Raw genomic sequence first — 27,939 nt, forward strand, 5'->3', positions numbered from 1 at the left:
TACACTTTGAAATAAAGGATTATTTAGACTAAATAAAGATTTAAATTTAAATTGAGAGAGCATCAGTGTAGTATCTACTAACTTTGCCATGATTCCTGAAAGAAGGCTCATGAAATGATTAATTTTAATGACTACAACAGGATTTCATGAACATCTGAAAGAATATGGCCAGGAATCGCCATTCTTGCACCCTTCTCCTTACCATCTAAACCTTTCTGGAATTGCCCTTGTTCCAAAAATCACTTGTTTCTCCTATTCAGACCTCCAGCTATCTCCAAAGCATCTGTTTATCTATTTCACACATTGTTGATAGATTTAAGTCTGAGGGTAAAAATGATGTATTTGCATTTTAAAAGTGAGTTTACTTGCTCAAATTTTCTCTAACTGATGAAAAGAGTGAGTGTGATCATTCACTACACGGGCAACAATGGGCCCCAACCTCCTTTGGGAGCCACTGAGGTCTCCTGACCCCCTACATTCCAGAAATCAGGGATCAGCAATGGGTTCCCCACTTGCGAAAAGTTGCTGACCTCTGGTTCAGAACTTGTATGGAAGCCAGTGTTCATTTTCAAAATGTGACTGGTCTTGATAGCAGTGACCTCACCCCATCACAACGTCCCTTGGAATGTTTTCTAGTCAAAGGGCCTAGAAGTGATCTGTCATCACTGGTCAGTGGTGCAAGTAGCTTATTCTTGTATCCTTGCCCTTCTCCTCTGGACCCGAAACAAAACATACTACCTCTGCCCTCATCCTCTCACATTAGAATTTCCATGTGTTCAACATTTGTCAGGGCCTTCACCATTAATGACAATGGTCATTACAAGAAATTATATTTAACACATGAAAAATGAACACCAGACCCATTTCTCCCCGCCTTCTATTTCAGAGTTACAGAATTTGCATCTAGGTTATGCATATGTGTGCTAACTCTTGAAACAGTATTTTCAGACGCTTTGAATGATTAACCTCCAAAATCATAAAGGGGTTTAATAACACATTTTAATATAATTTCTTAAGTACTTTTTAATAGAATACAGATATATAATTCAATTATCAATGTATATATGTCATTTAATATAATGATAAAAGGCTAGTCTTTGAAGTGACATGGTGGTTAATATTTACAGTAAAAATCTAAGGCATTTGTACAATATTGCTAAATTTTACCAAAAAAAAATTAATAAAAATCCTACTCGTATTGTGGTATCGTCTCAAAATACCAACAGCAAAAAAGGAAAATGCCCTTCTTATTAATACATAAGGGTAGAGGTCATTATTTTCCACGTTATCTCAAGATGGAAAATTCTCGTTTTCTTTGAAAGACAACAAACATTAAGGCTCAGGTATACTCATGAGGACTCTTCTCATTCTCAAAGCCTTTGTCCAAATCTTTGTCAAGCTATTAATACCATATACAAGCATCTCATCTAGATCTACCTATTGCAAATATTTCACGTTCCTTCATGCTAATCTTAAATAAAAATTCAATACTAATTTGAGGAACTTTACAGAATTCATGAGGAAATTTGTCAATCCCTAAAAATGTAAGTCACATCCATTGCAAATTCCATTCAAACAGTACATTCCCTTAAATATCTAACAGTGATATTATACTAAAGTAAAGAAGCAAATCAGGAACTACATCCATTTCCCATCCAAACGAAAGATGAGTTAAAGCAATTCTGCTTGGCAATGAAAGGCAATCATACTCCTTTAGCTTGGCAAATTTATGAAATGTAATGAGTCAATGACACACGTTATTTCAGTTTCTCAAAAGATGCATGACGAAGTTCCTCAGTGTGTAGTCCTAGCCTTTTCCATTCATCTTATAATATACTAATAAGTTACTTGTTTTGAAAGCTTATGCCATGTATACATTATTTTAGGGATTTTTTAAAAAATGAATGCTGTTTTGGTTCTCCCATTTCAAGGTTAAAAATGCATTGAGGTTAAAAGTTTTATAATTTCTTTATCATAATTAGTATCTTCCTCCTTAGTCTTTCAAGAGGGCCTTTATGGTAATGGGGTCTGGCCTTTGCACTACAACCCCCAAAAGACAGATTCCTGGAGATAACTGCCTGAAATTCCTTCCAGCACTCTTTTTAAAGGCCTAGGATCTGTTTGGAGAAAGATTCAGACAGAGGGACAAGGTTAAGGAAAGAGGATATTTCAAGCTGTAGGAGTTGTGAGACATAATTAAGGAACATAAATGTCTTTTTCTCTACTTATACACCATGGGTTAGGAATCTCAAAGCAATTTGAAAAAAATCTTATTATGAAAGTTTGCTTATATAGTTTGAAAAACCAAACTATGCAAAAACCTAAGGGATAACAGACAATATTTTTCCTCTTGATTTAAAAAGACAGAAATTTCTTATCTGAATCAAATGGTTTGAGGTGGATTTATTTTCTTTTTGCCATTCCACTCATATCATATATTCCTTCCCTTGTGAAAATTAGAATTTTACAATGATTACAGAATATTCTTTAATGGTCTAGTTCAATAGCTAAATAAAATGAACAGAAATTCAAAATACTAGCCATTTATTCCCTGCAGATATAAGTACCTCTTATATGCCCAATGGAAAGTGAAAAAATAAAATAAAACAAGCCCCTCCTCTGCCTGCCTTAAGAAAATAACAAAGTTTATGGTTATATATTTCTACGGATCCAACATCACATGACATCTGTGGTAAATAAGAACAAGCTTGAACACAAAATCTAATCCTTCATTATTATAAATACCTCAGAACTAATACTAAGACCTCAACAGGCTTTTTGCATTTAAGGTATTCATACTTAGTAGTTCAATAATTAGAAAAATCACAAAACTATGCTTGTTTCTTCTGCTTATCAATACTGAAGAATGAAAGTATTTGGCACATTTATTTTTGAAAAATTAAGTTATAAGTCTTAATCTGGTATTATAGCCAATTTTTACATTTACCATTTGGGTTTTAAGTGATCTGAGAACACTGGTTAAACATACTACATTTATACCAATACTCTGTGAAACTGGATGAATTGGGGGAAAAAAGGAAAGTGTGGTTTTGTAGGCTGCAAAATTCCACATGCTGTGTATATACAGACTACATATCTACTACAGATAATTATAATCTCACCATGAAAAAGTAAAAAAAATCAGTGAGCCTTCATTTCTATTTATATGTACATTTTACAAGCTACAAATAGTTTCTTTCCACACTGCTTTTTTTAAAAAGGAAGAAAGGAAATACATTAGGCAAATTCAAATGCAGTTTAGAGTTTTCATCAGACCATATGTGCAGACACTTGAGATGATGACAGAGTTAAGCTTCCTAGGGTCCTAGAGTCAAAGAAATTCTGCTGACCCCCACTGCTAAGCAAGTGCACTCCTTCCACAGGGGGCAACATCTGTCGATCGGTCATGGTCCCACTCGGTGAGGACCCCAAGAAACTTCCTTGGGAAGAAACAATTTTCTCAGGACTAGCAGCCAGTTTGGGGGATGTGGAGAAGTTATATCCATACAAGGCACAGGGGCTGTGTAGCCTGAACGTGTTATAGGAACCCTGGTGGGTCTGGTTGGTAGCAAAGGCATTGCTGGATGGTGAAGGCATAATATACTGGAGCTGGGGTGACATCCCTGAAATCTGCATGGACAAGCCAGTCTGTGGGCAGCTGAAGGTGTCACCGTCACTGCCGCCCATGGACATGTTCACGGAGGCGCCGCTGCTCACGCCCACATAGGAGGGAGTCCTGGGAGGGGCAAAGGTCTCGCTGGTCTGGCTGGTGAGCCTGTTGTACGTCTCGGCCAAGGACGTGCTGTATCGGTTGAGGGTGAGGCCCGAGCGGGCGCAGGTGGAGTAGTCAGCCGGGGCCAGACCACACAGCTGGCTGGTGTTGGGCCCCAGGTGGAAGGCAGGAGAGGAGCAAGGGGAGCCAGACAAAAGGTGAGGGTGGGTGGCAGGAACGCCATTCCCAGAACCTTGGAGTAAGGTGGAGGAACTTGCATTTCCTACAAAAGAAGTTGAAATGTAAACAGCAACAACTCCACAGCAATTTTTTAAAGACAAGCCAGGCATGGCTTAGTGTGATATGGACTTTATAAAGGTGGAAAGGAGATGGTCTCAGCTCTTAATGAATTTATAATTTAGTTGAATTCAGGATGAAATAATTTAAACAGATTCTCTTAATATTTTAAGATCAAAATATTATCTTACCACGGGATGATGCATTTATTAATTGCAAAAGATATTAGGACACTGATACTGCACAGAGTTCTCACATTTTCTCCCTCTGTTAGCTTTCTCAGTGCTTTCTCATTTACTATATTAACTATTAAAAATACTGACTTTAAGAGCAACTTTATAAAATATAAATTTCACCTTACTCTGTATCTATTTCCAAAACTGTAACTATCACCTCTCTTCTACCACCTCTGGATCAACATAATTTCTTGCCAGAAAAAGAAGCAACTGAAAAAGATTTAAACCAACATACCCTGCCTCAAACATATTGGGGGCTTCCCATTGAGAGCTGATATATGTCTTGGCATGTCTTGGCTATTGCAATAAGGCACAATCATATTTCCAACCAGAAAACAGGCTGCTGAATCCCATGCTAACACGAGAGCAGAGGTCCCGCAAGCAAACAGTCCTGGGAATCTTATAAAGGGCGGTCTACCCTGCAACCAGTCAATAACTGGGATGGCCGCCGATTCCCCTTCTCCGGATTTGCTGGCAGATTGATGTTTGCAAACTTGACAGGACTTAATGGGCGAGGGGGATTCCAAAGGACTGCACGGGTTATAAAACCTTCATTGCTCTAGTGACAGTGTTGTATATAGCCTCTCAAAAGAGTCTAAAAGCCCAGTCCAACCAGTGATGATTCTCTAAAACTCAGGATGCTGAGTTCTCACTGGAGAGCTAGGTAAGATGAAGAGTAAAAAAAGCAGCAGGCTGAAATTCCTACCTACTGAGCTGACCAGAGATGAAGGTCCTTCCCTTCCTGGGCAGCAACCTCTGAGGAAACAAGACTTGTGGGAAATATTCAAATGTGGGCCCTGGAGAATGTGCCAGACCTTGTGGTCAAAAAACTAACAGGAGAACTCTGCTTAGAAATAATTCTGCTGAAGGAAGAAAAGAAAGCAGCTGGCACAAAAGGGTGAACTAGAACCAGCACCAACAATTTCTTGTGACATGCACCTGGCACCAGAACCCATTAGACCACCTCTAATTTTAATATGAAATTCAAGGGTGAGGTAAAGGTCATGCAATATATAAACAACCTAAAACACTCAAGATTTAACCTATGACCACGACAGCCTCTTTTCCTGGCCCATTCCCATACCACAGAGAAAACAGATGGAATCCATAGCAGAAGGATGCCGGTGCTGATGTCACCACTGTGGGTGTAAATAATGACTTGTGCATATTTCAGTGCCTGAGATTCTAGGCAAGAGCAGGCTGCACACAGAAACCTGGAGACTTTGTGATTTACCTTGTTTGGGTATTCCAGGGATATCTTCAAAAGTGAGAGTCCGTAGTGAGGGTCGCCAGAATGCGTATGACTCCACAAGGGCTTCCAAACCCATTCTAAAAGGAAGGGTCAGGATGGAGGCAGACAAAAGAAGTCTAGTCAGGCACAGCTGGTACTTCATACTCTTCACCACGAATAAGAATCTCAGAAAACAGCATTGGTGTGGATGGAATCCCCCACATTGGCAGGACAGGAGCTTACCACAGGCAGAAAGAAATGCTCCAGAGATGGGCTACCATTCTGTCACCAGGAGCACAAAAGAATGGAAACCATACAAGACGTCCTGTTAACATCCTCAGAAAACTGAGCAAACCTTGGGAGAGAAAAATCTGTCCCCTTTGCCAAGGAGCTGAAATGAAGAGTGTGCATCCTAGATGCTGCAGGTCCAAGGGTCTGCTTTGGTACCTTCTTCCCCTGTCTTATACTTGTCCCTCTGGTAAGGAAGGCTTTGTCACAAAAGCATGTCCCTGTGAAGCCACATCTTTTCTTGTCCCCTCATTCACTGTCTAGGCATCCAGCTTAAAGGAGCACTCATCCACAGAAGGCCGACCTCACGCAGGCGTAAATCGCCATGACACCCAGTACAGCCAAGCTGGGCTCTCCCTCCAGCAATATGAGGTCCAACAGAGGGCAGCACTGGCTTCTCAAGCCACTGTGGGAAAGCAAGGAGAAGACGATCTAAAAGGTCCACCTTGTATATGGATCTACGATGGCATTTAAAATTAAAGTCTCTACGTATACTTGTTGAATGGATACTTAAAGAGTAGTTATGGACTACTAACATGACAAATGTATATTTTAAAACTGTGATCAGAAGGGTAACTACTCTAAGATGGTTTCATCTACATAAATCACCTCCTACCATTACTGAGTCACAGTCTTCTCTTCCTCTAGGTTTTGAGAATGAATATTTCATTCGAGTATCCCATTCCCAAGACAGCTGCACCTGAGACCCCACCACTCTTCCCTCAACCCTCTTAGTCCTAAGCAATTTGTTAATCTCGGTATCATTGTGTTTTTCATCAAACATATAGCTCCCATGTAGAAAATGCCTGCTTCCTGGGGGGTCAAGCAGTACTCAGCCACTCTTGTGATCATCAGACATGCTGCAGGGTCTACCTTTAATAGTTTAGACCCAAGGTGCTTCCTTTTCTGGATTCACCACATCCCCAAATCATGATGAACTGTCAAACAAGACCAAAAGAAACTACCCCAAAGAACCATACCAACTACACAACATAGTGAAAGCTCTCTAAACACCTGAGAAAAGTGATTTCTATAGATGAACCCATCTCAGACTACTTATCCTTCTGTTCCAAGGTTTTATACATGAATGTGCTTAGAGCCATTAGAGTGTAGTCTCTCTCTCTATTAATGTGGGGATCTGTCATCATTCTATGAGGAGCACTGCTACTATCTTCATGATAGGAGACAGCCGTTTGTACAGATGGGTGGCATGTGTGCCTGTTCATGCTTACATGTATGAATGCATCTTCACATGAGTGCACACAAGGACCTCCCCCTTCTTTTAAGTCCCCCCTCTTTTAAGGTGGGAAGGGTGCCTTGGGCACACTTCAAGAAGACATTGCCAGCCCCACAGGCACTGGTACTGAGTTGCCAACAGGAAGAGCAAGGCACAGGACAGACTGGTATATGCCCTACCTGGGCTGCACTGAGAACAAAGGACAGAATCTGGCTTCAAACATAATCAATGTGTCACAAGAATTATTTAATGATAACAGCACTAGACTGAAGTTGAGGAGAATTGAACCGTGGATGCAGCTCACTGTAATTCTCTGTTTAGCCTTAAGTAAATGTCTTGATCTTCCCAGACTTCATTTTCCTATAAATTGAGGATTAGACTACAAATTTTCTGACACTTCTCCCAGTTCTAAACAGTTTGATACTAAGTGATTTTTCCCAAATCAGAAATTATATCTGTGGTTGGACTATGAGCCAAATCCAAGATTGCTCCATTCAGTAAAATTTTCTGTACAATGAAGTTTTGATTTCTGGGCAATTTGACAGGCTTGGTCAACCTCAATACCCCATGTGTCTGGTAGGTTGTATTTAATACTAGAAAATGAGTGCTGGGTGCTGGTTAGCTGATCATCCTATATTCAATTTATATTAATTCTAAATTTTTATGATTTTCTAGAAACAGGCTTTAAAGATATAAATGCTAAAGAATATTAGGACACAGCTTTAGTAAAAACTGCTTTTTATTACCACACAGGTGAGTTTTAACAATTATATTAAAATTATATTAATTATTTTAAATACTGATACAAAAATGATCATGCAGTAGTCTTGAGCAGAGTTTAATAAGAATATTTAATGAGCAACCACTGGACTTGGATTATTAAGCATAAAGATGAGCATTACCACATTATTTGCCTTAGAAGTATAAACTTCATTATACTTCAAATACAAATCCACAGACTAAACTCTTAAGGAGACGTTATTGGTCCTCACATACACATAACCCTAAGCCTTAAAGAGGTGCTCTGAAAGGTGACATATCTACAAGTGATGTGATTTGGGGTTATTGATATTTTCCTGAGGCTGCTGTTTCACACTGCAAGTTCCAGAAAGGATTTCAGATATTTTGCTGGAAGCAGTTATAAAGTATTTATTAGCTGAATCTGGACTTGAAAAAAAAAAAAAAAAAACCTCTTCATTTTCTCCAGTAACAGAGACTTTCCCGTCTAGTTAAAGAAAAGATAAAAGGCACCTCCTGCAGGAGTGCAGCCAAGGTGATAATTTATACAAGATGCCTTTGAACAATTTCCACATTTTATCACCACTCTAATTTATGCTATCAAATGGCCAAGTTTATTTAGTAAAATGGTTATGTTTTTCCTGAAGTATTTAAAGAGAAGAAATTTTTGTACCTTCCTGAATAAAAAATTTTATAGGGTCAAACCTGAGGCCTAACTGAAGAATGAAACTATTCTCAGCACATAAATTCTCTCTCACATAGCAAACATCTTGCAGGGGAGCTTTTAAGGGCTGAAGCTACTGATTGCTATAAAATAGGCTGTGGAGTCATAAATAGCCAGAAAGGAATAATTTTTAAGTAAGCAAATTATTTTATGTAGTTTAAACAATCAGGAACCCATTTTATTTCTTGTTTTGCTCAATTTGTTTATTTCATGTATAGGGAAAAATATAAATAGACCTTGTTTTAAAAAGCAGTAACAACAGCACAACAGAACCAGGCCTTATAAGGGAATATATTGAACTTTTTCTCATGCCTTTCTCCCTATTAATATATTAAAAAATATTGCTCCTGAAATCAACACAACCTCTACCAAGTCTACATATAATAAGTTCTTTTTTATTTTAAGGAAATAATAAGGAAATAATAGATGTTAGAAATGTTTAAATCTGACCAAATTTTCTCTTCTCCATAGAATTATCTTTTGCATTTGTCAGTGAAAAAAGTTAAAGGCATTTTTTAAAAACTGGAAAATATTGATTTATAAATATTTAGCATTCCAAACAACTTATCTGTAATAAACAGGAGAAGGAATATAAAAATGAAGAAAAAAGTGAAATTATCCATTTAACTAGTAAGAAGTTATGTGTAGACTCAATGTTTTTCCTACATGAAGATATATTTTAAATATTTAGAGCAAAGTTAAAATTTTAAATTTTAACCAAAGTTAAAAAGCATTAAAATATAATTCATTATTTTCTGTACATCCATTAAAAGTTTTGGAGTCAGGGGGAAAAAAAAATAATAGCAAGCACTGTGAACATCATGTCTACATATTCCCAAAACAGTCACAGGGAGGTAAAAAAATTCCTATCAAACCTAGCCTTTTGACTTCACCACACCAAACAACAGTCCTCATCATTTATTTTTGCCAATACCACTGATTTTTTTTTCACTGAACAAATTTAAATAACCAAACGTCTTTTCATTATGCTGATATATCTAAAATTGTTCCTGAAAAGTTTTCATGTGTATCTATCATCTTGCTGCTATTTGTAAAAGGTTCATTAACTATAATTATCCACCCAAAATATGCCTTTAAAATATTTTTAAAATTATGGTTTCAAAAATGAACTTAAAGTAATGCAACTTAAATGGGTAAGTTATAATTTGTTAAAAACCAAAGCTATAAGAAGATTCTATCAAAGTATTTGACAAGGTAAAAAAGGAGCCATCCCCAAGGTTTCCTTCAGTCTCCTCACTAGTGACCATCTCAGGTTACTAAATTATGGGTTCAATTTACACTCAATTTTCAAAACCTCCCCTGAGAAGCAAGGTTAACCAGGAGGTAATACAACACAACAAAAGCCAAGCAGTTTCCAGATGCAATGTTTTCTTCCACATTGAAGCAGACTTCTACAAAGACAGAATAATTTTAACACAGCAGACAACTTCTTTTTGTATTAGGAATATCTGCAAATGTTGTTACAAAGTGAAGATGTTAAAAGAGAAGCCCTACTGTAAGTCAGTTCTTGTGGGAGATGAAAACCAAGTGTCTGCAAGTACTTGGGTGTATTCTGAGAAAAAGGTCTCTGTCTATATCTACCTTGCCAAATCAACAAGCCAAGAAAACTAAAAATCTGGTCTACTGTATGATTGTTTTCTCTCTAAAATTGCAAATGAAATTGTTTCTAAAATTAGATATTCGGTGGTTTTTTAATTTCATGTAGAAATAGCGTATTAATATCAAATTTTTAAGGAGTATTAGAATATTTTCTGAAGCAAAATAATAAGAATTGCTCAAATACTTATTTTTAAAAAACAAGAAAAGGCAGTTTCTCTCTAGAGAACATTAGTCTATTTGGAGCACTATTTCAAGAACATTAGTCTATTATTAACTGCTAATACTATTAATGGTTATTTTAGAAAATGTTGCACCAAACTGTATTGGAATATAACTATCGATAAATCCAAAAACTCTTGGCACACAGACTGAATGATCTGCTTTTTGATAAAAGTAATAAAGTATAATTCATTACTGTAGCTCTCCTACTTAGTACAAACACCACAAAAGAAGACATAGAAAAAATAAACAAGTGTGTGGCTGTCAGAGGATCCAAGACAAATTTGGAAACTAAAGAACATCAGCTCTCTTGGCAATGAGTAGTAGTTTCATGTTCTAGTTGGAAGTCTCAGGGAACAAGGTACACTATCAAATTCTGAAGACAGAATTAATATATAGTTGTGCTATGCCTAAATAAATTCTAAACCAACAGCAGAAGCAGAGAAGACACTGACTTGGGATACGCAGGCCCCCAGGCCTGAATGGGCAGGCTTTCCAAGGGGCCTTCAGGAGCTGCATGCAATCAAGGTATACTCTGAGAGCTTCCACCTTCACCCCAGGACCACACGTGGAAGTTTACGTTAGGAAAGGTGAACCATTACACCAAAAAATAAGGTGCTTACGAAGCTCAGTAGTATTAACAAGTTTATATCCTCATCAGAAGTTATTTCAATACTATGGTCAGTAAATTTAACTGTTCACTTTGTAATAGAAAATTCACAATAAGAAATCAAACGTATTTATCATGGCCTGAATGATCTATACGAAGTCTTACCTGTTTCGCCCGGAGTCTCGAAAGCCTTTGGCAAACGGATTCCTATCTATCTTCAGGCGAGTAATCTGCAGAATAGAAAAATTACATCAGATCTTATATAAATGCCAAATTAGGTTATTATAAACAGGAATGATGGCAGAAATACAAACAACTCAAAAATAAACTTCTGGAGGATTGTATTTGCATTCCTCTTCTCTTTCGACCAGATTTCTAATATCCTAGAAGCTAAAAGAAAATTTCAGAATCATCTCAAAAATTCATCTATAAAAAGACATTCCTCTGCCCCTGCTCAAACTCTATAAATAAGTAAAAATTTATTTTGATTTTAATCTCAGGAGATTGAGTCTTCTGTCAATAATGTGCCCAAAGTTAGACAATCCCCTCTGAACTGAGTTCTTCTCTTTAACTTTGTGCTGTAGTGTCATCCTCCTTCTCTTGCAATAGCGGTGATGGGGAACAGCTAAAATCAAGTTCTTTTTAAGCCCCTTTATAATGCCAGAATGTTGTTAGGCATCCACATAGCCTCTCCTCTTCAGAATTGGGTCACACATACTTGTTTCACTTTTCTGCCTCCCTATAAATGTCTATGTCCCTCCTTTACTCATCTTTATGGCTCTCCTCTGGAAGTTTTATTCTTTCCTCTCATATCTGCAGAGAATGTCTAACCCAAAGTATGCACTACTGAAGATTCTAAAGATATTAAATCTTATACATGTAGTGCAAATAAATTGTTTTAATTTTAATTACAGTGCTAACTTGTTGACTCATAACCAGCTTCTTGACCACAAAGATCCAAAATTTGGGGAGCAAAGTTTTACAAATGGTGCAGTGGTCTATATATTTAGATATACCACCCTGAATTTGACACTAATAAACAAAATAATGTCTGTTTCTAATCAGATCTCACTTTGGCCAATAGAATGTATGGCCTATTTTCTAGGAAGCTTGTCATGCTTTGCTTTCTATTTCCCTTGGCTTAATGAAATCTACATTCTTCTGATTATACCATTTTGGCTAAAAACTGTTGAATAACTCTAAGCCAAAGAAAGGCATCTTCAAAAAGTCATCTGCACCTCCCTATATTGTCCTTGTGCATACTCTCAGCAATCTTCCAATTAGCCACACAACACCTAAAACATGCGTTCTATATAATATTTTCTTAGTATGTGGGTAAAGCTACATATGAATTATATAATGAAAGCGTTTGCTAATTAATTCACCATGTCTGCCACTGTCACTCAAGTAATTCTTCTTTTACAGACAATTAAGGTTCAATTTGCTGCTCATTTCCAAGTATTTTTAAATAATATTTTTAAAGAGCACTTATTTATATTTATATAATGGTCCCTTGTCTAGAGATATATCACAATAATAATCATTATTATTACTAACATCACATTTATTGACAGTATACTATGTATGCTGTGCAAAGACTTTTACACATATTATCTCATTCAATTCCTACAGCAACGTATGTTGTTGTTATTACCTCAAGTTTACTGTTGTTGTTGTTTTTATTTTTTAAAGTGAGGCTTAAGTAACTTTCCTAAGATCACACAGTTACTAATCGGTAGAAGTAGCCTAGGACCCTTGGCCAGAGCCCACGCCTTTAATCACTAGACTCCGTTGCCTATTAGTTTTCCTCCAGTTCTTAAAAATAGTAGTTGGGAAGTTAAAACACTAGCATGAATGCATTTTATCATTACCAAGCTCCCTGCTCCTAATTTTCCACCCTCTTAATTGACTTGTCAATGTTTGCTAATTGGTGATTTAGTTACCAACATGTACCAAAAGCTCACTGCATTTCGCTTATTGTACCACAAAGGCTGGCAGAAATACTCATGTAACACAGTTAATTTGCTTGTGTAGATGTTAAAAAAAGGAAAGGAGAGAGGGACAGAGAGAGAAAAACTGAATTTGGGTTATTAAAAAGATACTAAATGTCTGTTCTTTTCTCATCATGCAAAATTTTTTTCCTTAAAAATAATTTACTTCCCCTTGTATATTTTGAGAATATCTTCCTAATTATCTCTAGACCTTTTAAAGGTTACATTTCCTGTGTCTTCCTTAGCCTTTCTTTTTTTTACCCCAAAAGCTTTTATTAAAGGGTGGCGATGAGAGTGTGGGGGAAGTGCAGGACACTGGGGTCTCCCCAGCAGATGAGAGCTGCTGAGTCTCTTAGCTCTATGGGAGAATGCAGAGGATGGGTTCCAAATCCCTTAAGCTTTCAAACACAGATACCACAACAGACAGTCTATAAAGTCTTAAATTCTTAACTGAGGTATCTATAAACCTAATGAGAAGTAAAGACCGAAAATAGCTCTGTTGACCACTGAAATGATTTTAAAAAGCAAACCTATCATAGACCACATCAGCCTCAATAATGTAGTTATTTCTTACACAACTTGACCTGGATTGCATGAATTAAATAATTGCCTCTGATTTGATTCTTCACCTACTTAGCACATGTACACACAGCCTTAACGTACTATATATACATGTACTCCTAAAGAAAAGATGTATTTCACTTCTCAATATTTCTAATTTTATGAAAAAAGTACTCCATAATTGCTGATCTCTCAGACTATATGAATGTCCATCAATCTCTATTACAATTAAAGCATATCATGAAAGAAGTAACCCTTTTAGATATATGTCCTAAAATGACAACATAGGAGAAATAGTTCTGAAATATTTCTGATAATACATGGGCTATAATTAAAATAAACTCTCTTAAAATAAAGTGAGCTGCTAAATCCCATACCATGCAAGAATTTAATCTTCCATATTTTACCTTTTAATTTCCTAGGCAATAAACACACTTTCTAATTTCAGTTTTGACAACATGATTCAGAATCTCAAGTAGAAAATAAACCTACACAGTCACTTGCAAGACACACGTCATCTAAAGATGTCTTTACTATAGTAGCCTTACTTGGGGAAATATGGGTAAGTAATTGTGATTACAATATATATTCCTTAGACTTCATATGCAGCAGATACTTTATAAGAAATCATAACAGTGAAGGGGATAGCTCCTTTTCTCTTTAAGCCTGAAATGAAAAGTCTAGAGGATACCAATTCTGAGACCATTACCTGCTGATTCTGATAGGCAGTGACAGTTGTAAAGACAGTTTCTGGGAAGGAAAAAGCCTTCACTCCCTCCCCAGATGGGATGGGCTTGATGGGAGAAAGGTCATCTCCACAGTCTTTACGGATGACATGGACTCGTGGTTGGTATTTGTGCATAGAATGAAGAATTATCTACATCAAGGAAAGAAAAGCCAAATTTATCAGGAACCTCTGCCCAATCCTGACACCATCGCTAAATATTTAATATGTAAAATAAATTATGGTTAAAAATTAAAACTTCCAAGAATGCAAAAGTGCTAATAAAATATGTCAAAATTACAGGGAGAGGGCTAAGAAGTTATTTGCAAAATATGCACAAAAATGGAAAATCGAAAGGAAATCAAATCATTTTGTTGGTGAAAGCCTGGGTAAAATCATGTGAACTTAACATCAAATTTTCTGTTGCTGAAAGAACAGCAATAAATTCCTAAATGTCTTATTTATCAGTAGCAAAATAGAAAACAAAGTTCAAACCAATGAAACTGAAAAATGAGATTAAATGGTTATTTAAACTCCAACACACCCATCCCCTAAAAACAAATATTTCCACATGAGGTTTTTACAGTGGGCATTTTATCCTTCTACAGTACTACATGCCTATTGAAGGAAAAAAGGGAATTTTAAAGACACCCACATCTTCCTGTGTGTCCGAGTAGGTATATTTGGCTCTCAAAATCTCTAGGTTGCCTGGAGAGCTCAGTGTCATTACCTCCATCACAACAAGGCTTGCAAAACTCAGGTGCCCAGGAATAGAAAAGTTGGCATGCTTAGATTCTGCTGGGGGAATCTGACAATAAGGTTCAATAAACTTGAAAATATGTATACCCTTCTACCCAGTGATTCCACTTCTGTGAATTTATCCTAGGGAAATATTCCAAATTCAGAAAAGCTTTTCATGTACAAAGATATGCATCAAAAAAATTTTTAATAGTCGAAAAACTATAAATCACTTATATGTCCAACATTAGCAAACTGGTAAGGTAAATGAAAATAAATCCACACAATGGGGTACCATATTAAGCAGTCACTACTAATGGTGCTTAGGAAATTTTTAGCAACACAGTGAATTTAACTTTTTCAATGTTAAATGACAAAAACAGGACCCAAATTGCGTATAAACCTCACAAACTACAGGCCCAGTAAAAAAGTCCCCTACAAAGATATGAACAGTGGTTATCTCTGGGTGATGGGATCATAGATGAGCTTTTTCTTTTTCTTTATATAGTCTATGCTTTCAAACCTGAGTAGGCAAAGTGAAGAAATAGCCTCACCCAATGGGATTTTCTATTTGCTGCTGTGATTCCATGTTTAGGTATTTATTCATTAGTTTAGTTTGCAAACCTACATCTTTCCTGAGCTCCTGGACTTGATTTGAGGTTTGGGGGTATTGTGAGTTTGGAGGGGAAACCCTTAAAAAAGACCCTTAGAAAAACACAGTGGTTGACTTGCCTCATGTTTTTCAAGATGGGGGCAATTTAATAAGCCAAATCCTTTGGTCAGCTCAAACACGAATAGTCCCATACCTAGACAGCATCTCTACTGCCCCAAGAGGATGTCTTTACTCTCTAGTAGTAACCAGCACTGTGGTCAGTTTGGTTTTTTTACCCTAAAGTTTTTCTTTCTATCTGAGGAAGATATGCCTGGATAGTTTCCAGCAAAATGCTTGTTGGGGAATCAGTATGCGTAGATAATAGCCCCAATCATCACATGGACAAAAACATACAAATGTGAAACCTTTGGTAAATTTCCTTTCCAGATCTTAAAAAAAAAGGGACAGCATTTCAATAACCCATTAGTAGCTCAAAAAATCAATTTAAAGAATTACAACCACATTTTTAAATAAAGAAAATTATAAAGTGAAATGGCATAGAAAATGGAGTATACTGCTTGTAGTAAGGATAGTAATGTTTTCTGAAACTTTTTCTGTTATCAAGAAGTATATGCATGTGTGTTGACTTTTGGTCACAGAATGCATGTCTTGCCCTGAGTCAGTTCAAAACCTTTGAAAAACTGAGGAGCAAGATTTAATTCTAATGATTCTAATGATCAGCAAATCCTAAACAAAGTTTTACTGGATTTGGAATTTTTTTTTCCTTTCTTCAGTATATTATCCAAACGACACGTCCACTAATCCACATTTTAAAGATATATTAGAAATCTAAGTTCATGTCCTTGGAAGCCCCATATCTCAGCAGGGTTGAAAGGGCTTTGGGGGATATTTGGACCCGGTCATGATTTTTTTTCAAAGCCATGTTGTGGAAAGAAAGTAGGTGATGCAGAGACTGGGATCCACTCCCTGAACTCCAGCTACAGCAGCTCCCTTTTTCTGTTTTATATGTAGGGTTCTGGGTGACATTACTTTTGACATCTTAAAGTCTAGAAAACAACTGACATATTAACACTCCCAATTTAGAGATAAAGAAAGTTAGAAAGTTCTGGGTCCTCAGGGCTGGAGCCGGAAGTCAGATTCCCTGGCTGGGGCTCCTTGTTATGGTTATGTGTCTTCACCTACTGAATTTCTAATGCGTGTGTCAGCATCACCATTGTGTGGGGCCCAATGCAGGAAACACAGAGAAGGTTTTCAACTTGTGGAGACTGGTAATTAAGCCCCAACTGGTGTTTCACCTAACTCTGGAATAAATGTCCTGGTCCTTTTCCTGCAAATCATTAATTTTGATAAGGTTTTACCCAAACATGCTCTTTTTTTTTTTTTTTTGGAGTTACTGGGAATTGAATCCAGGACCTCATACATGGAAGTAGGTGCTCAACCACTGAGCTACATCCACTCTCCCTAACATACTCTTTTAAATAAGAATATAAAACATCAAATGACCAATTATATAATAATAAATTAATGTTAACTCTAATTTCTTAACTAATACCTCTCTTTAGAAAATTGGATATCTTTAGGGGAAAGAGGAGAGGTTATGAGAAAACTTTTTCCCTTCTCCAAGTTAAGAAATAAAATGCCAGATGTAAGAAATAAAACTGAACAAAATTAAATCAGTTATAAAATCCCAGGAATATTTAGCATACCTTTTAGAAGCAAAACTCAGGGCAGAACAAAAATTGGAAAAAAGCTCCTTTAAACAAAATCAAAACAAAACAAAAAAGTGTATGGCCAATTCCAGAAGACTGGAATGAACTTACTAGAAATGAATGAGACAAAATCTGATTTGGGTTTCTGTTTATGAAACAAAAAGCAGGTACCTGTTTTATGAAGTCTTGGTTCTCTCAAGCAGAATTCCCCCTATAGCTATAAACGTTTTAATTTTATTTGTTTATAGCCTCACCTTATTTCAAAAATTATTTAAAGTGGGGTACATCGGGGTAGTAGCCCTGTTTGCATGTTAAAGAACAATTGCCACTAGTAATCTGAAAGTTGTTCAAGTAAAATATTCTCAATATTATCTATAGGAATTTAGTGTACCTCTGGGAATTTGGGGGGGGGAGAAGGAATATTAAACAAGTCTCAGTTCTTCTTTATAAGGCACATTGCTGCCTTTTAATGAACTCTCAAGGCTGAAATTACAAGTGATTGATATTATTTTGCTTATTTAATAGAACCAGAGGAGACCACAATGAAAATACCCATCCCCTTAATTCAAATAATTTTATCTCTATGTTCTAAGCTTTCTGTTCTGTTTAGAGAGGACTTTTTTTCTTTCTTTTTTGCATTACTTTATAATAGTGACATGGACCAAGGTCCCTAAATACAGAGTGCTTTCCCATGTGGCAGGCTCATACACATTTTTCTACTTTAATGGCACTAAATGTGAGTCAAAAGAAGCACGATATTACTCATTTCTGCTCTGATAAGTCTGAAGTGCCTTTGGTTTGATAAGACAGGCCAGCTGCATACAGTTTTGGCTGATTAGTGAAACACTTCCTGCTGAATTCAGAAATTCTCAAGATGGCCTAAATGCCAGTAACACAAAAAGTCAAGCAAAGGACCAAGGAGTACAGATAACAAAAAAAAGTAAGCTTCCTGCAGTTTGGTGAGACCAGATACTGCTCACTTTAAAAGGCAGGGATGCAGCCTGTAACACTGGCTCATAGTCTTCATAGCAAGGTGGTCATATTTTTATCTCAAGTGTAATACCATATATAAAGCACTCCTTAAAAATGTAATACTTTCAGGTTCATCAACTCATTTGATTCTCAGAATTCTTGATTCCAATATAACATACAAGAAAATAAAGCCTCCGAGAGAGTGACTTGGCCCAGAATACTGATGCCTTGTACTTCTAAGCTACTATAAGTTCCTTTCACCAGGGAGAACTTGGCAACCTAATGGGTAACAACTTGCTTCCCCATCAATTTATAAGGAGAAAAGGGAAGAGGGTGAGGACAAACCTAGAGCTAGGGTGGCTTTGTATCACTGGATCCTCAGCAGCTGGGAGTGCAGGCCCTACCAGGTCCTCAGGCGGGGGCTGCCTGGGCATACATCTTCCCAAAGCTGTAGGTGCGAATCCTGCTGAGGCTTAAGGTAAGTGCATCACTATCTGTTGAGTGTCTCCCGATTCCTCAAAGAAATCCTCATCTAAATGTTTCCCTCCAGATAGCAAATTCCAGGTGAATAGGGAAACATTTCTTTAGATCTATCAAGATAGATATGATAAGAAGGAAATACTCTCTCAAGCATGATAGCTATAGAAGCAAGCAGATTTGCACATGGGTAGCCGGAGAACCAATCTTGGTTTATAATACATCCACTCTTTTTTCCTTTGCAGTAGATTTTCAGTTTTCCAATTGCCAGAGATATTTTAGAGGGGAATACTGGTGAGAATCCAGAGCAGAAAATATTGTTACAACTTGACAATGTTAACAAAGAATAAAAAGAAGGGAAATGGGCAGCAGATTAGGCTCAACTGACAGAGCGTCCGTCTATCATATGGAGGGTCCAGGATTCAAACCCAGGGCTTCCTGATCCATGTGGTGAGCTGGCCCACCAGAGAAATAAATAAAAAATAAGTCTGTTTTAAAAAAAAAAAGGAAATGACATAATGCATTAAAAATATAAGGCATGAAGTTGAATTCAGAAAAGAAATCTGCTGTTAATTTTCTAATTGTTTTAAATCATAAAAAGACAAAAAATAAAAGCACTAGCAATGTGAGGTTTTGCTAGAAATGTCTTAAAAATCTAGACACTACATGAAATTTGTATTTGAATGTTTTCATTAAGGTCTTGCAATTTGCAAACAATATCCTATCATCATTCTATTACTAACTTATGACAGTTTGCATTTTTATTTTGAAAGATGTGCTTGTAAATATACTATCTGTATGTCTACTCTTAAAGAAATGAATCAGTTGTTAGTATTCCTTTTATGAATCGTGCATTCTTGAAAAGGTATTTAAATCCCACCTCAATCAAAACCCTCTCATATAACAAAAACTTAATAGAAATACTAGCTCTGAATGGAAATCAGCATGTACCCATAGCTATTTGTTTATTAAAAATAATAATACAGAAATATTGCAGAAGAACAGTATCTCATAAATATTAATAAGGTGTTAAAATGACTATATTATTGGAATGGCTGAACACTGATTTACATATCATGTTTCAGCAGTTTTAAGAATAAAAGGAATTATTATTAAACATATTTTGACACATTAGATGTCATTACGAAACAACTGGGAGCTTGCAAACAGAGCACACAAACAGCGTAAGCCTGGGCCAGTTATTGAGAAGCAAAGAGCCTCAGATGGGAAAAGAGATGGATGCATGCAGGACACAATAAATCATTATCCTTGTTAACCCCACTCCCTAGCATCCATTTCCAGAGTATAATAATTAGCACCTCGTGGGATTTCAAATAAATGTTTTAGCTGAAAAACATCTTTCAGTCTTGTACAAAGGCAAAATCTAGTTTTGACCTATTAAATGTTGCATAGGATTTTCTGGCCACGCACATAGTCTCTGATGCAAACATGTATTTGGTTTTGCACAGATTATGCACATGCCAATCAACCAAAAAAAGGATATTATGATCTTAGAAGAGTTCATCTCCTTCAGACATCCACAGTATTGATACGGCTGTGCTAGCCAATGGTGGCATGTAGGGAGTCGTTTACTCACATGGCCTTGGTCATCCAGTTCATTATTGGTGAGCTTCAGCTTATCGAAGCTGATGACTTGTCTCATCCACGTTTCCCCCGAGGCCGGCGAATCTGGATGAATGTACACCCGGGGCGGTACCGGGGAATCTGCGTTACCCGCCACCATCCATTTAGAGCTGTGGTAAACATACCTAGAAGGCGATGACAAAGCTCAGGATATGTACTATAAGGTTCCTGGAATCTTCTCAGTAGAATCAGAAAAAATAGGTATCTTTTTTTTTTTTAAGTCAAAATAAACCGATTTCCTCTTTTACACCCAGTACGCATAAAGTAAGACTTCAAGTGCTATTCAGAAACTCACTGAAGCAGTAGTGGCCGATGGACAACTCAGAGTAAGCTGTAAGTTAAGGGCTGAGTGAATAATGTGCGTATTATCACCACCATAAATGCAAGTCTCTTTTTTCTTATGAATCACACTTATTCATGTTAGTCATTCCGCCTGATACTCTAATATTTTCCATTTTTCATCTGGACATTTAGTTGATCTGAAAAAACTATTAAGTTGTCCAGCATCGAACTCAACTTAGGCAGATCTCAAAAATACTTGAGCATTACATCTTAACATATCTCAATTCCTTTAAGATCACTTCCCATTTTAGGTTTATATACAGGCTGACCAAATAGGTGGTTGAGGCAAAGGGATAGTCAGAAATTCCAGTCATGTCATTTTCACAGGGAAAAAAAACTTTACCTCTTAGCATTTAGAATTTTTTTAATGCTACAACACTATAAACCAAGAACAAGTTATTCAGTTTAATTTTTAAATTTTCTGTAATGAAATCAGAAAATGTAGGCCTATGTTTCTCTTTCTTGATCTGTGTAAAAAAATTTTTTCAAACAGTTTTTAAATACCACTAATGGAACTACAAACCAAACTTTGAAAATGATGGCATATCTAATTAATATTACTTTTCCAATTCTGAGGCAAAACATCCTATTCAGTTTGTTTGTATATGTCAAAAATGTTAATTCAGTAAAAATAATACATTTTAAACATTTCAAGTAATAAATAAGGTAAGATTTATTTGTATATTCATATTATCATTTACTAACATTAATTTAAAATATAATCACTAAAAACTAGAGACCAGTATATTGATGAATCACTTACAAATGGGTAAAAAATGAAATCATATACTTAGGTGTTTTTTTCCTACTTGTGTTTTAAAATATGGCATACAATTTAAAGCAAAAATTTGCAAATAGTCTCTGAAAATTCCACCTGTGTAGCTTACCAATTTCTTTTTAAAACTGCCTGAAACATCAGAACATACATCTCTAGTGAGACCCTTTATTTCAAGTATGGTCACATATCATTCTTTTTTGAATTCTCAGTATAGCTTCTATTCTTTATTTCCTTTCATTGAGGAAAAATACATAATCACAAAATTAAGAGTACTAAATTTTTAAAAACTTTCCTCTAATTCTTATGCTGTGATTTCAAAAAATAAGTTCCCAAGTTTGGGCTTTCTTTAATATTAATTTAACATTCTTATAAATGACATTCATTTTTAACTTGACCAAATACCACTCTTTGACATTAGAGAATAAAACAAAAAAATTGTCCTAATATTCCTGAAAAATGTAAAAAATACAATGGAAAACTTAGAAATAAAAGAAAAAATTGCTCTGTGAACATGGTTTTGATCATTATCAAAATATGGAGAGTAGTAAATGCTATCAAAACCTTAAAAAGTCTTGCATATTGAATAGTTCAAATACCCATACTAAGAGAATGCTACGTGTTACACATTCTTTGTAAAATACTATAAATACAAATGCTAAAATCAAATTTCTTGAGAAATTATATAAGCAAAGGCAAATTTATGTTCTACAACTTAATCTTTTAAAATCACACATCTTAATAAACGCCCTTGCTTTATATAAAAATAAATAAGAATTAGGTAAGCAATATAAACCATCAAAAAATATATGGACAAGTTTTAAAGAAAGAAATAGGAGACTAACTTAGAAAAGGATGGAATAATTTCTAAGTTAATTAAGAATTACATTATCTTCCTCAGCACAGAAATCAATGGGTTTTAAATCAAGCATATTTAAAGAATGGACTTCAATGCCTTCTACCTTCTGTTATGCAGTCAGATAATTTTAGCAAAACTCCCTAATGATTTAATTAAAATAACTAAATAATGCAACTTACACATAAAACACAAATAATAAAACTGTCTTTTCTGTTGCCCATTTTTGTAGTACTCCATACTTCCATGTGTCAATTAAAATCTATGTGCTTTGAACACGATAAATCTATTTCAAGAAAGCAATTCCCTAAATTTTCGATTTCCTTTAAAATTTATGAAAATACTAATTTTTAAACTACTCTAGCTGTTTAGAAAAAATTCCAATGCAAAGACGACCAAGATTTAAAACAATATCTTCTGATCTTTCAAGCACTCCAAACCTCCTTTTAAAATCGTTAGCATTTTTAACTCTTTGGGAAAATGAAAAGCATATCATTGAAAACTGTTGATTTATCTTCTTGCAGAAGAAAAAGAATGAAGGTTGGTTTGAAACTGAAGAATGTGCATCTATACAAAGTTTACTTGATACCTATATTTAAATAGCCTATTTCAAAATCTAAATATTATAAGACTTAAAAAAAGTCTTAATTGTCAAGCAAAAAAACAACAGTAAGGTAACAATTTATTGCCATTTTAAAGCTATCTTAATAACTTCATTAATTATAAGATTTTATTTTTCTTAACTGAAGAATATCAGAAATAAAGTCCAAATTTTATGATTCTGAAATTAACAAGATAAAGTGAATTTATATGAGGAGCAAAAAAATCATGAAGAAAATGAACATTCGGTGTAATATATTTACAAACTTTACTTAATGTTTCCTTTCAAAATTTTAATCAAAATATGAATTTAAAAGACACATTTAGTTTAGCAACACCAAACTGCAATAACGGTGGCTCCTATTCAAAGTTCTCAATACTTGGAAGACATTTCTCTGTCTATTAAAAACAAAATAAAAAATTATCTTTCCACATTTGCTGCAAGAGAAGGAACTGGGCTGGGCTGGGGCTGTTTAGAACCTTCGGGTGGTTGGATTACAGATCTGGAAATTCTACAGCCTGCTGGAAACAAACATCACAGTCCTCACCCATCAAATAGGCACTAAGTAGCCTGCAGTCTCAGCACTCCATATCCTCCTATACCCAATCACTGTACCTGTATCTTTTGTTGTCTACTGGCACAATATCCATGGCAATATAATACTGTTGGTGGGGATCTAATCCTGAGATCTTCACTCTCATTGCTGGAAACATGCGTCTAGGTATAAGGGAGAAGGGGGAAAAAGGGTTTGGGTTTTGTTGTTGCTTGAGATTAAGTATGGAGAATGAATAAGCAAAGAAACCTCTCAAACCTCTAATTTTCATACGGACAAATTTCTAGCATACATTTGGTAATATAATTCAAGGAATCAGAATGCAGGACATATGTAATTTGTTGTACCCTGTACATCCATTCCATGTTTACTGAAATATGGTGTAGCTAAAAGCAAGAGAAGTACATTGACGGAGTAATGGCACTTTAAAAAAACATGTTATTTTTTAAAGAAAAATCAATAGGCATATTTACTTCAATACAAACAATAAAATGTACCAAATGGTAGAAATTTAAAAATGGAATTTCTGAAAGTGATAAAATATATTATAATGTGAAATTTTTAAAGGGTTATAAAAAACCACAAGGAGCCAATGTGCCATAGTATAACCAAACAATATGTTCTTTATTGAGACAGGACTTCCTGTCTGCAGCATGGTAAAGGTGAAGTGCAAAAGTTGCTCTAAATTTGAAAGGTATAGTAAAACTTCTTTATTGAAAGCAGAAACCAAACATAATGTATATTTACCAAATCATTCCTTCCCCCACAGTATCCTGAAAATACTCTGCTTAACCACATTTAAAAACTTGCTAATTAAAACAAATGAAAATATCCATTTCTCTTGGCTTCCCAGAGATGCATGTAAAAGGAGATGAGAAAGTGAATGCCCCTATCCTTTTAAAAAGGCACAGTGGCAATTAATACAACAGCAAATTATTGGTTGTGCGCTAGGAAAAAAAACACAAAAAAACAGCAGTTTTTTTTTCAACTCCTGTCTAATGATTTACGTCTAGGACCCTTTCCAGTTAATCTAATTTTTGCTCATTTAACCTTAAAATACAAATTTTAGTACTGTTATTTACCAGATTTTTATTCTACAGCAATAATGCCATTAAAGACCACTTCCCGAGAAAAGAAAGCCAATTATTTCTAACTAGGCATGAGAACAATTTAATATACTGGTTGTTTCAGTGTTATTTCAGTGCACCTGTAAGATAAAGAGTAAAGATCTTTAACTACATCTTTATAACACAACTGTTGCTTTGTGGTGTTGACTGAATTTGGATCATTAATAAAAGCTCTGTGAAAATGTAGAAGGTAGCACATGGATTCAATAAAATGTTTCTGTAATTTCTAATAAGTTTGGATACTTTTATATTATCCAGGTTTTTACCATGTGTATTCCTTGAAAGAGCTATGTGTATGTTTAAGTTCCTTTTAAAGAAGTAGATTTTCCATAGATTCCATTGCACTAAATGAACTGAAAACTTAAAAATGCAAATATTCCTGTGCCTTCCTCAAATTAATACTTATCTAGCCAACAAATCAATTCATATTACTAATCCATATATATACGAATTTCACTTCAAAAAACTGATATAATGTCTACAAAATTTTTTAATATTCATCACATTTAGGCTGTGTTGGATTTCATTTAGAAAAATAATAACCACATAACTGTGAATGTACAAACAATGATTTCTAAAAATCTGGGTGGTTATTTTTGCAGCTATGTGTAATTGAGCATGTATCACCGGTGATTTCAGTGCCTTTTCATCCTTGTCAAATACCAAAATAGCCCAACACATCACGTCCTCAAATTGCCAGAAAATCTTTTGATAAAGAACAACCTGGAAGTCTCGAATCTGAAAAAGTTCAAACTACGTTCGGCTAAAGAGTAAAACTGCGTTTGGAAAATTAAGGAAAGGAGGTGGGGGCATCTGTTCCCTCGTTCCAGGAATGATAGCTAGAGCCTATTAAATAAATGCCCAGGCAAACTTAAATATGACCTCAAATCTATAACTACCTTTCGTGCGGGACATCAACCGTGACGGCTACAGCATCAGCAGCGACAGTGATCCCGTCCTATCCTCCCCGCCCCGGAATCCAACAGGAGGGCGCGGTGCCGAGCCGCTCGAGGACTGTACTGGGTAGGCACAGCCGCTTCAGAAGTGGACCACTGTCCCGGCCCTTGGAAATCCGGTCTGTAAATGCTAACCAGAGCGCCCACCGCGCTGCAGGCCCTTCGTCTAATCTAAGGAAGGGGTGAGACCAAGGCTTGGGAACGTAGAGGGCATTCGTGCCGACTGGTGCTTTACCTGCCCGCCTTGGTGATGATCATCTCCGTGCCGATCTCGTGGAAACGCTTCCAGAGCTCGGCTCCCTGCAGATCCACCCGCGGAGCCTGCGGCGAGGGTAGCGGGGTGCCGGGCCGGGCCAGGGCGGGCGCCGGGGATCCCTTCGGGGAGCCTCCCGGGGATGCCAGAGGGGAAGCACCCTGCAGGAAGCCGTCCTCACAGCCGCCTGGGCAGCAAAGGGCAGAGAGGGGGAGACCGGGTGAGGAGTTGAGAGGGGAAGCCGGTCGGGCAGACCGACCCCCGCGGGCCGCTGAGGGGAGGGAAAGGGCCAGGACAAAAGGGGAAGCTTTGGGGCCAGCGGGTCCTTCTAACAGGCCCATCGATAAACAACGCTCGCTGAAGAGAAGTTCGGCCATCCAGCGAGACTTGCCTGGCCCCCAAGTCCCGAGACGGAGAGCAGTGTGCCGGCAGCGTCCACCCCACTCTCCCGGCCTCCGCCGGGCCAAGGCCTCAAAAGAAATTTCGCGCCGCCGCCCGGGTCTGGGACGCGTGCCGATGGAGTCTGGGACAGGTTCCCGCGTCCAGACACCCCAGTGCTGGCCCTGACACAAACTACGCTCCGAAGCGCACAGGGCCAAATGCCCGGTGCTCCGGCCAGCAGTCCAAAGCGCCTGGGTTTCTCTTCGCGCTATGGGCCGGGCCCGAGGCATCTTCTAGAAAGCTCTTCAGGCCAAACTCTCCAAACTCTCCAAACTCTCGGGCCGCTCTGTTCTACCAGCCGTTGCAGCGAAACGGCTAAAAGAGCGCAGAGAGCAGCCCGGCAGCTGCCATCGGCCTTGTACACCCAGAATCTAGAGGGGGAGGCAAGGGAAGGACTCAGCTACCCCGGGAAACCACGTTGGCAAATACGCCGCCCTCTTCCTAGTTTGCACTAGCGGTTTCGGGCATTCGTTCCGGTTTCGGGGGAGGGGGGGGGGCCGCTATGCTGTCGCCTGCCCCCTCTCCCGTGCTTTTAAAAGTTAGGGGAGCAAAAGAGCACCTATTGGCTGGGACCCCAAGAGAGGCAGATGCGGAAACCACAGATCTGCGGAAACCACCGCCCGGCGCTGCAAACAGCCGCTGCCGAGAACGCGAGTTGCCGAGCGGGTGGTGGAAGCCTGCGAGGCGACGCTGGACGCGGTATTTTTACGGTCTGGAAGGTGACCAAAGATGTGCGCCGAGAGAGCGGTCAGGGTCGCAACGAGCTTAGCGCCCCTGGCACCCACAGTCAACAGCGATAGTGGCTAAACTGCCCCCGCACGTAGGGACACGGAGCGCACGCACAAGCACAAACGCGCAGGAGCTGAGGTTCTCGGCCGCGATGCGGTGCCGGCCGGACCCCGGCGAGGACGCGCCGGGGAGAAGTTAAGCGGAAAGGGGTCGACTCACCCGCGGCTCCACGGGAGCCGCAGCTCCGTTCCTGGTCTGAGCAGCTCCTGGCGGGCCCGGACGGCGCCCCAGCAGGCGGCGGGAGCGCGGCCTCCTCGTCTCCCTCCGAGGGGCCCTTCTCTCCAGCGCCGTCGCTGCGGCTGCAGCTTCCGTCTTCTGCCGCCCCCGCCGCTTCTTCGGCGCCCAGCTTTCGCCGCTTCTTCTGCAACTGTTGCTGCTTCTCGGCGCCAATCAGCGCCTCCACGGAAAAGGCGTGCGCCTTGAGGCTTAGCATGCTGCACGGCGAGCCCCTCCGCTTCTCGGCCATCCCCGCCGCCCCGCGCCCACCCGCCCGCCGCGCGCCCCTCTCTCATATACACTCACGCCGGCACACACAAGCACTCGCTCTCCTTCCCCACCAAGATTTAAACAACTCTCGGGACTTCCCGCGGGCCGAGATCGTCCCCCTTCCCCGCGGCAGGCAAGAACAAATTTGGCGTTTCCTCTCTCTCGCTTGTGCTGGGATCTGAGGCACCAGCGACGCGCGCGCCAAGCTTCCTTCCCTCGGTCTCTCGCGCGCGCTCTCACTGATGGACTCTTGCGCTCCCACCCCCTCCTCCTGCTGCTCCAAGATCTGCCTCGACTGATGCGCCAGAGACGACTAACATGGGTAAAAACACTCTGCGGACACAAATTAGGGATTGTAATTGAAATTTGTTGCCTTGATCTGTCAGCACTTCCAGGCAGGAGAGCGGTGGGAAGAACTT

General features: G+C 38.1%; 1 protein-coding gene across 1 annotated transcript; it reads right to left on the reverse strand.

Moving 5' to 3' along the window:
* Positions 1 to 981: 981 nt before the first annotated feature.
* TBX18 (T-box transcription factor 18) lies at positions 982 to 27,939 on the reverse strand. Its single transcript, XM_004462627.4, has 8 exons — positions 27,194 to 27,939; positions 25,787 to 25,991; positions 23,531 to 23,632; positions 20,295 to 20,466; positions 14,174 to 14,341; positions 11,078 to 11,142; positions 5,480 to 5,574; positions 982 to 3,995 (listed from the first exon to the last, which is right to left on the reverse strand). Exons 1-8 carry the CDS (start codon positions 27,498 to 27,500, stop codon positions 3,271 to 3,273), a joined length of 1,839 nt encoding a protein of 612 aa, XP_004462684.1. The 5' UTR covers positions 27,501 to 27,939; the 3' UTR covers positions 982 to 3,270.

Source organism: Dasypus novemcinctus, chromosome 11, assembly GCF_030445035.2.
Source record: "Dasypus novemcinctus isolate mDasNov1 chromosome 11, mDasNov1.1.hap2, whole genome shotgun sequence".
Lineage (NCBI taxonomy): Eukaryota > Metazoa > Chordata > Mammalia > Cingulata > Dasypodidae > Dasypus > Dasypus novemcinctus.

Bases quoted from the DNA above. Each gene is read 5' to 3' on its own strand.
- TBX18 (XM_004462627.4), bottom strand. From the start codon at position 27,500: ATGGCCGAGAAGCGGAGGGGCTCGCCGTGCAGCATGCTAAGCCTCAAG. The intron at 20,467-23,530 runs GTACAGTGATTG...ATCGCCTTCTAG, and splicing joins GTAGACAACAAAAGATACAG to GTATGTTTACCACAGCTCTA. The intron at 3,996-5,479 runs GTAAATCACAAA...CTTCTTTTGTAG, and splicing joins CCCTGGAATACCCAAACAAG to GAAATGCAAGTTCCTCCACC.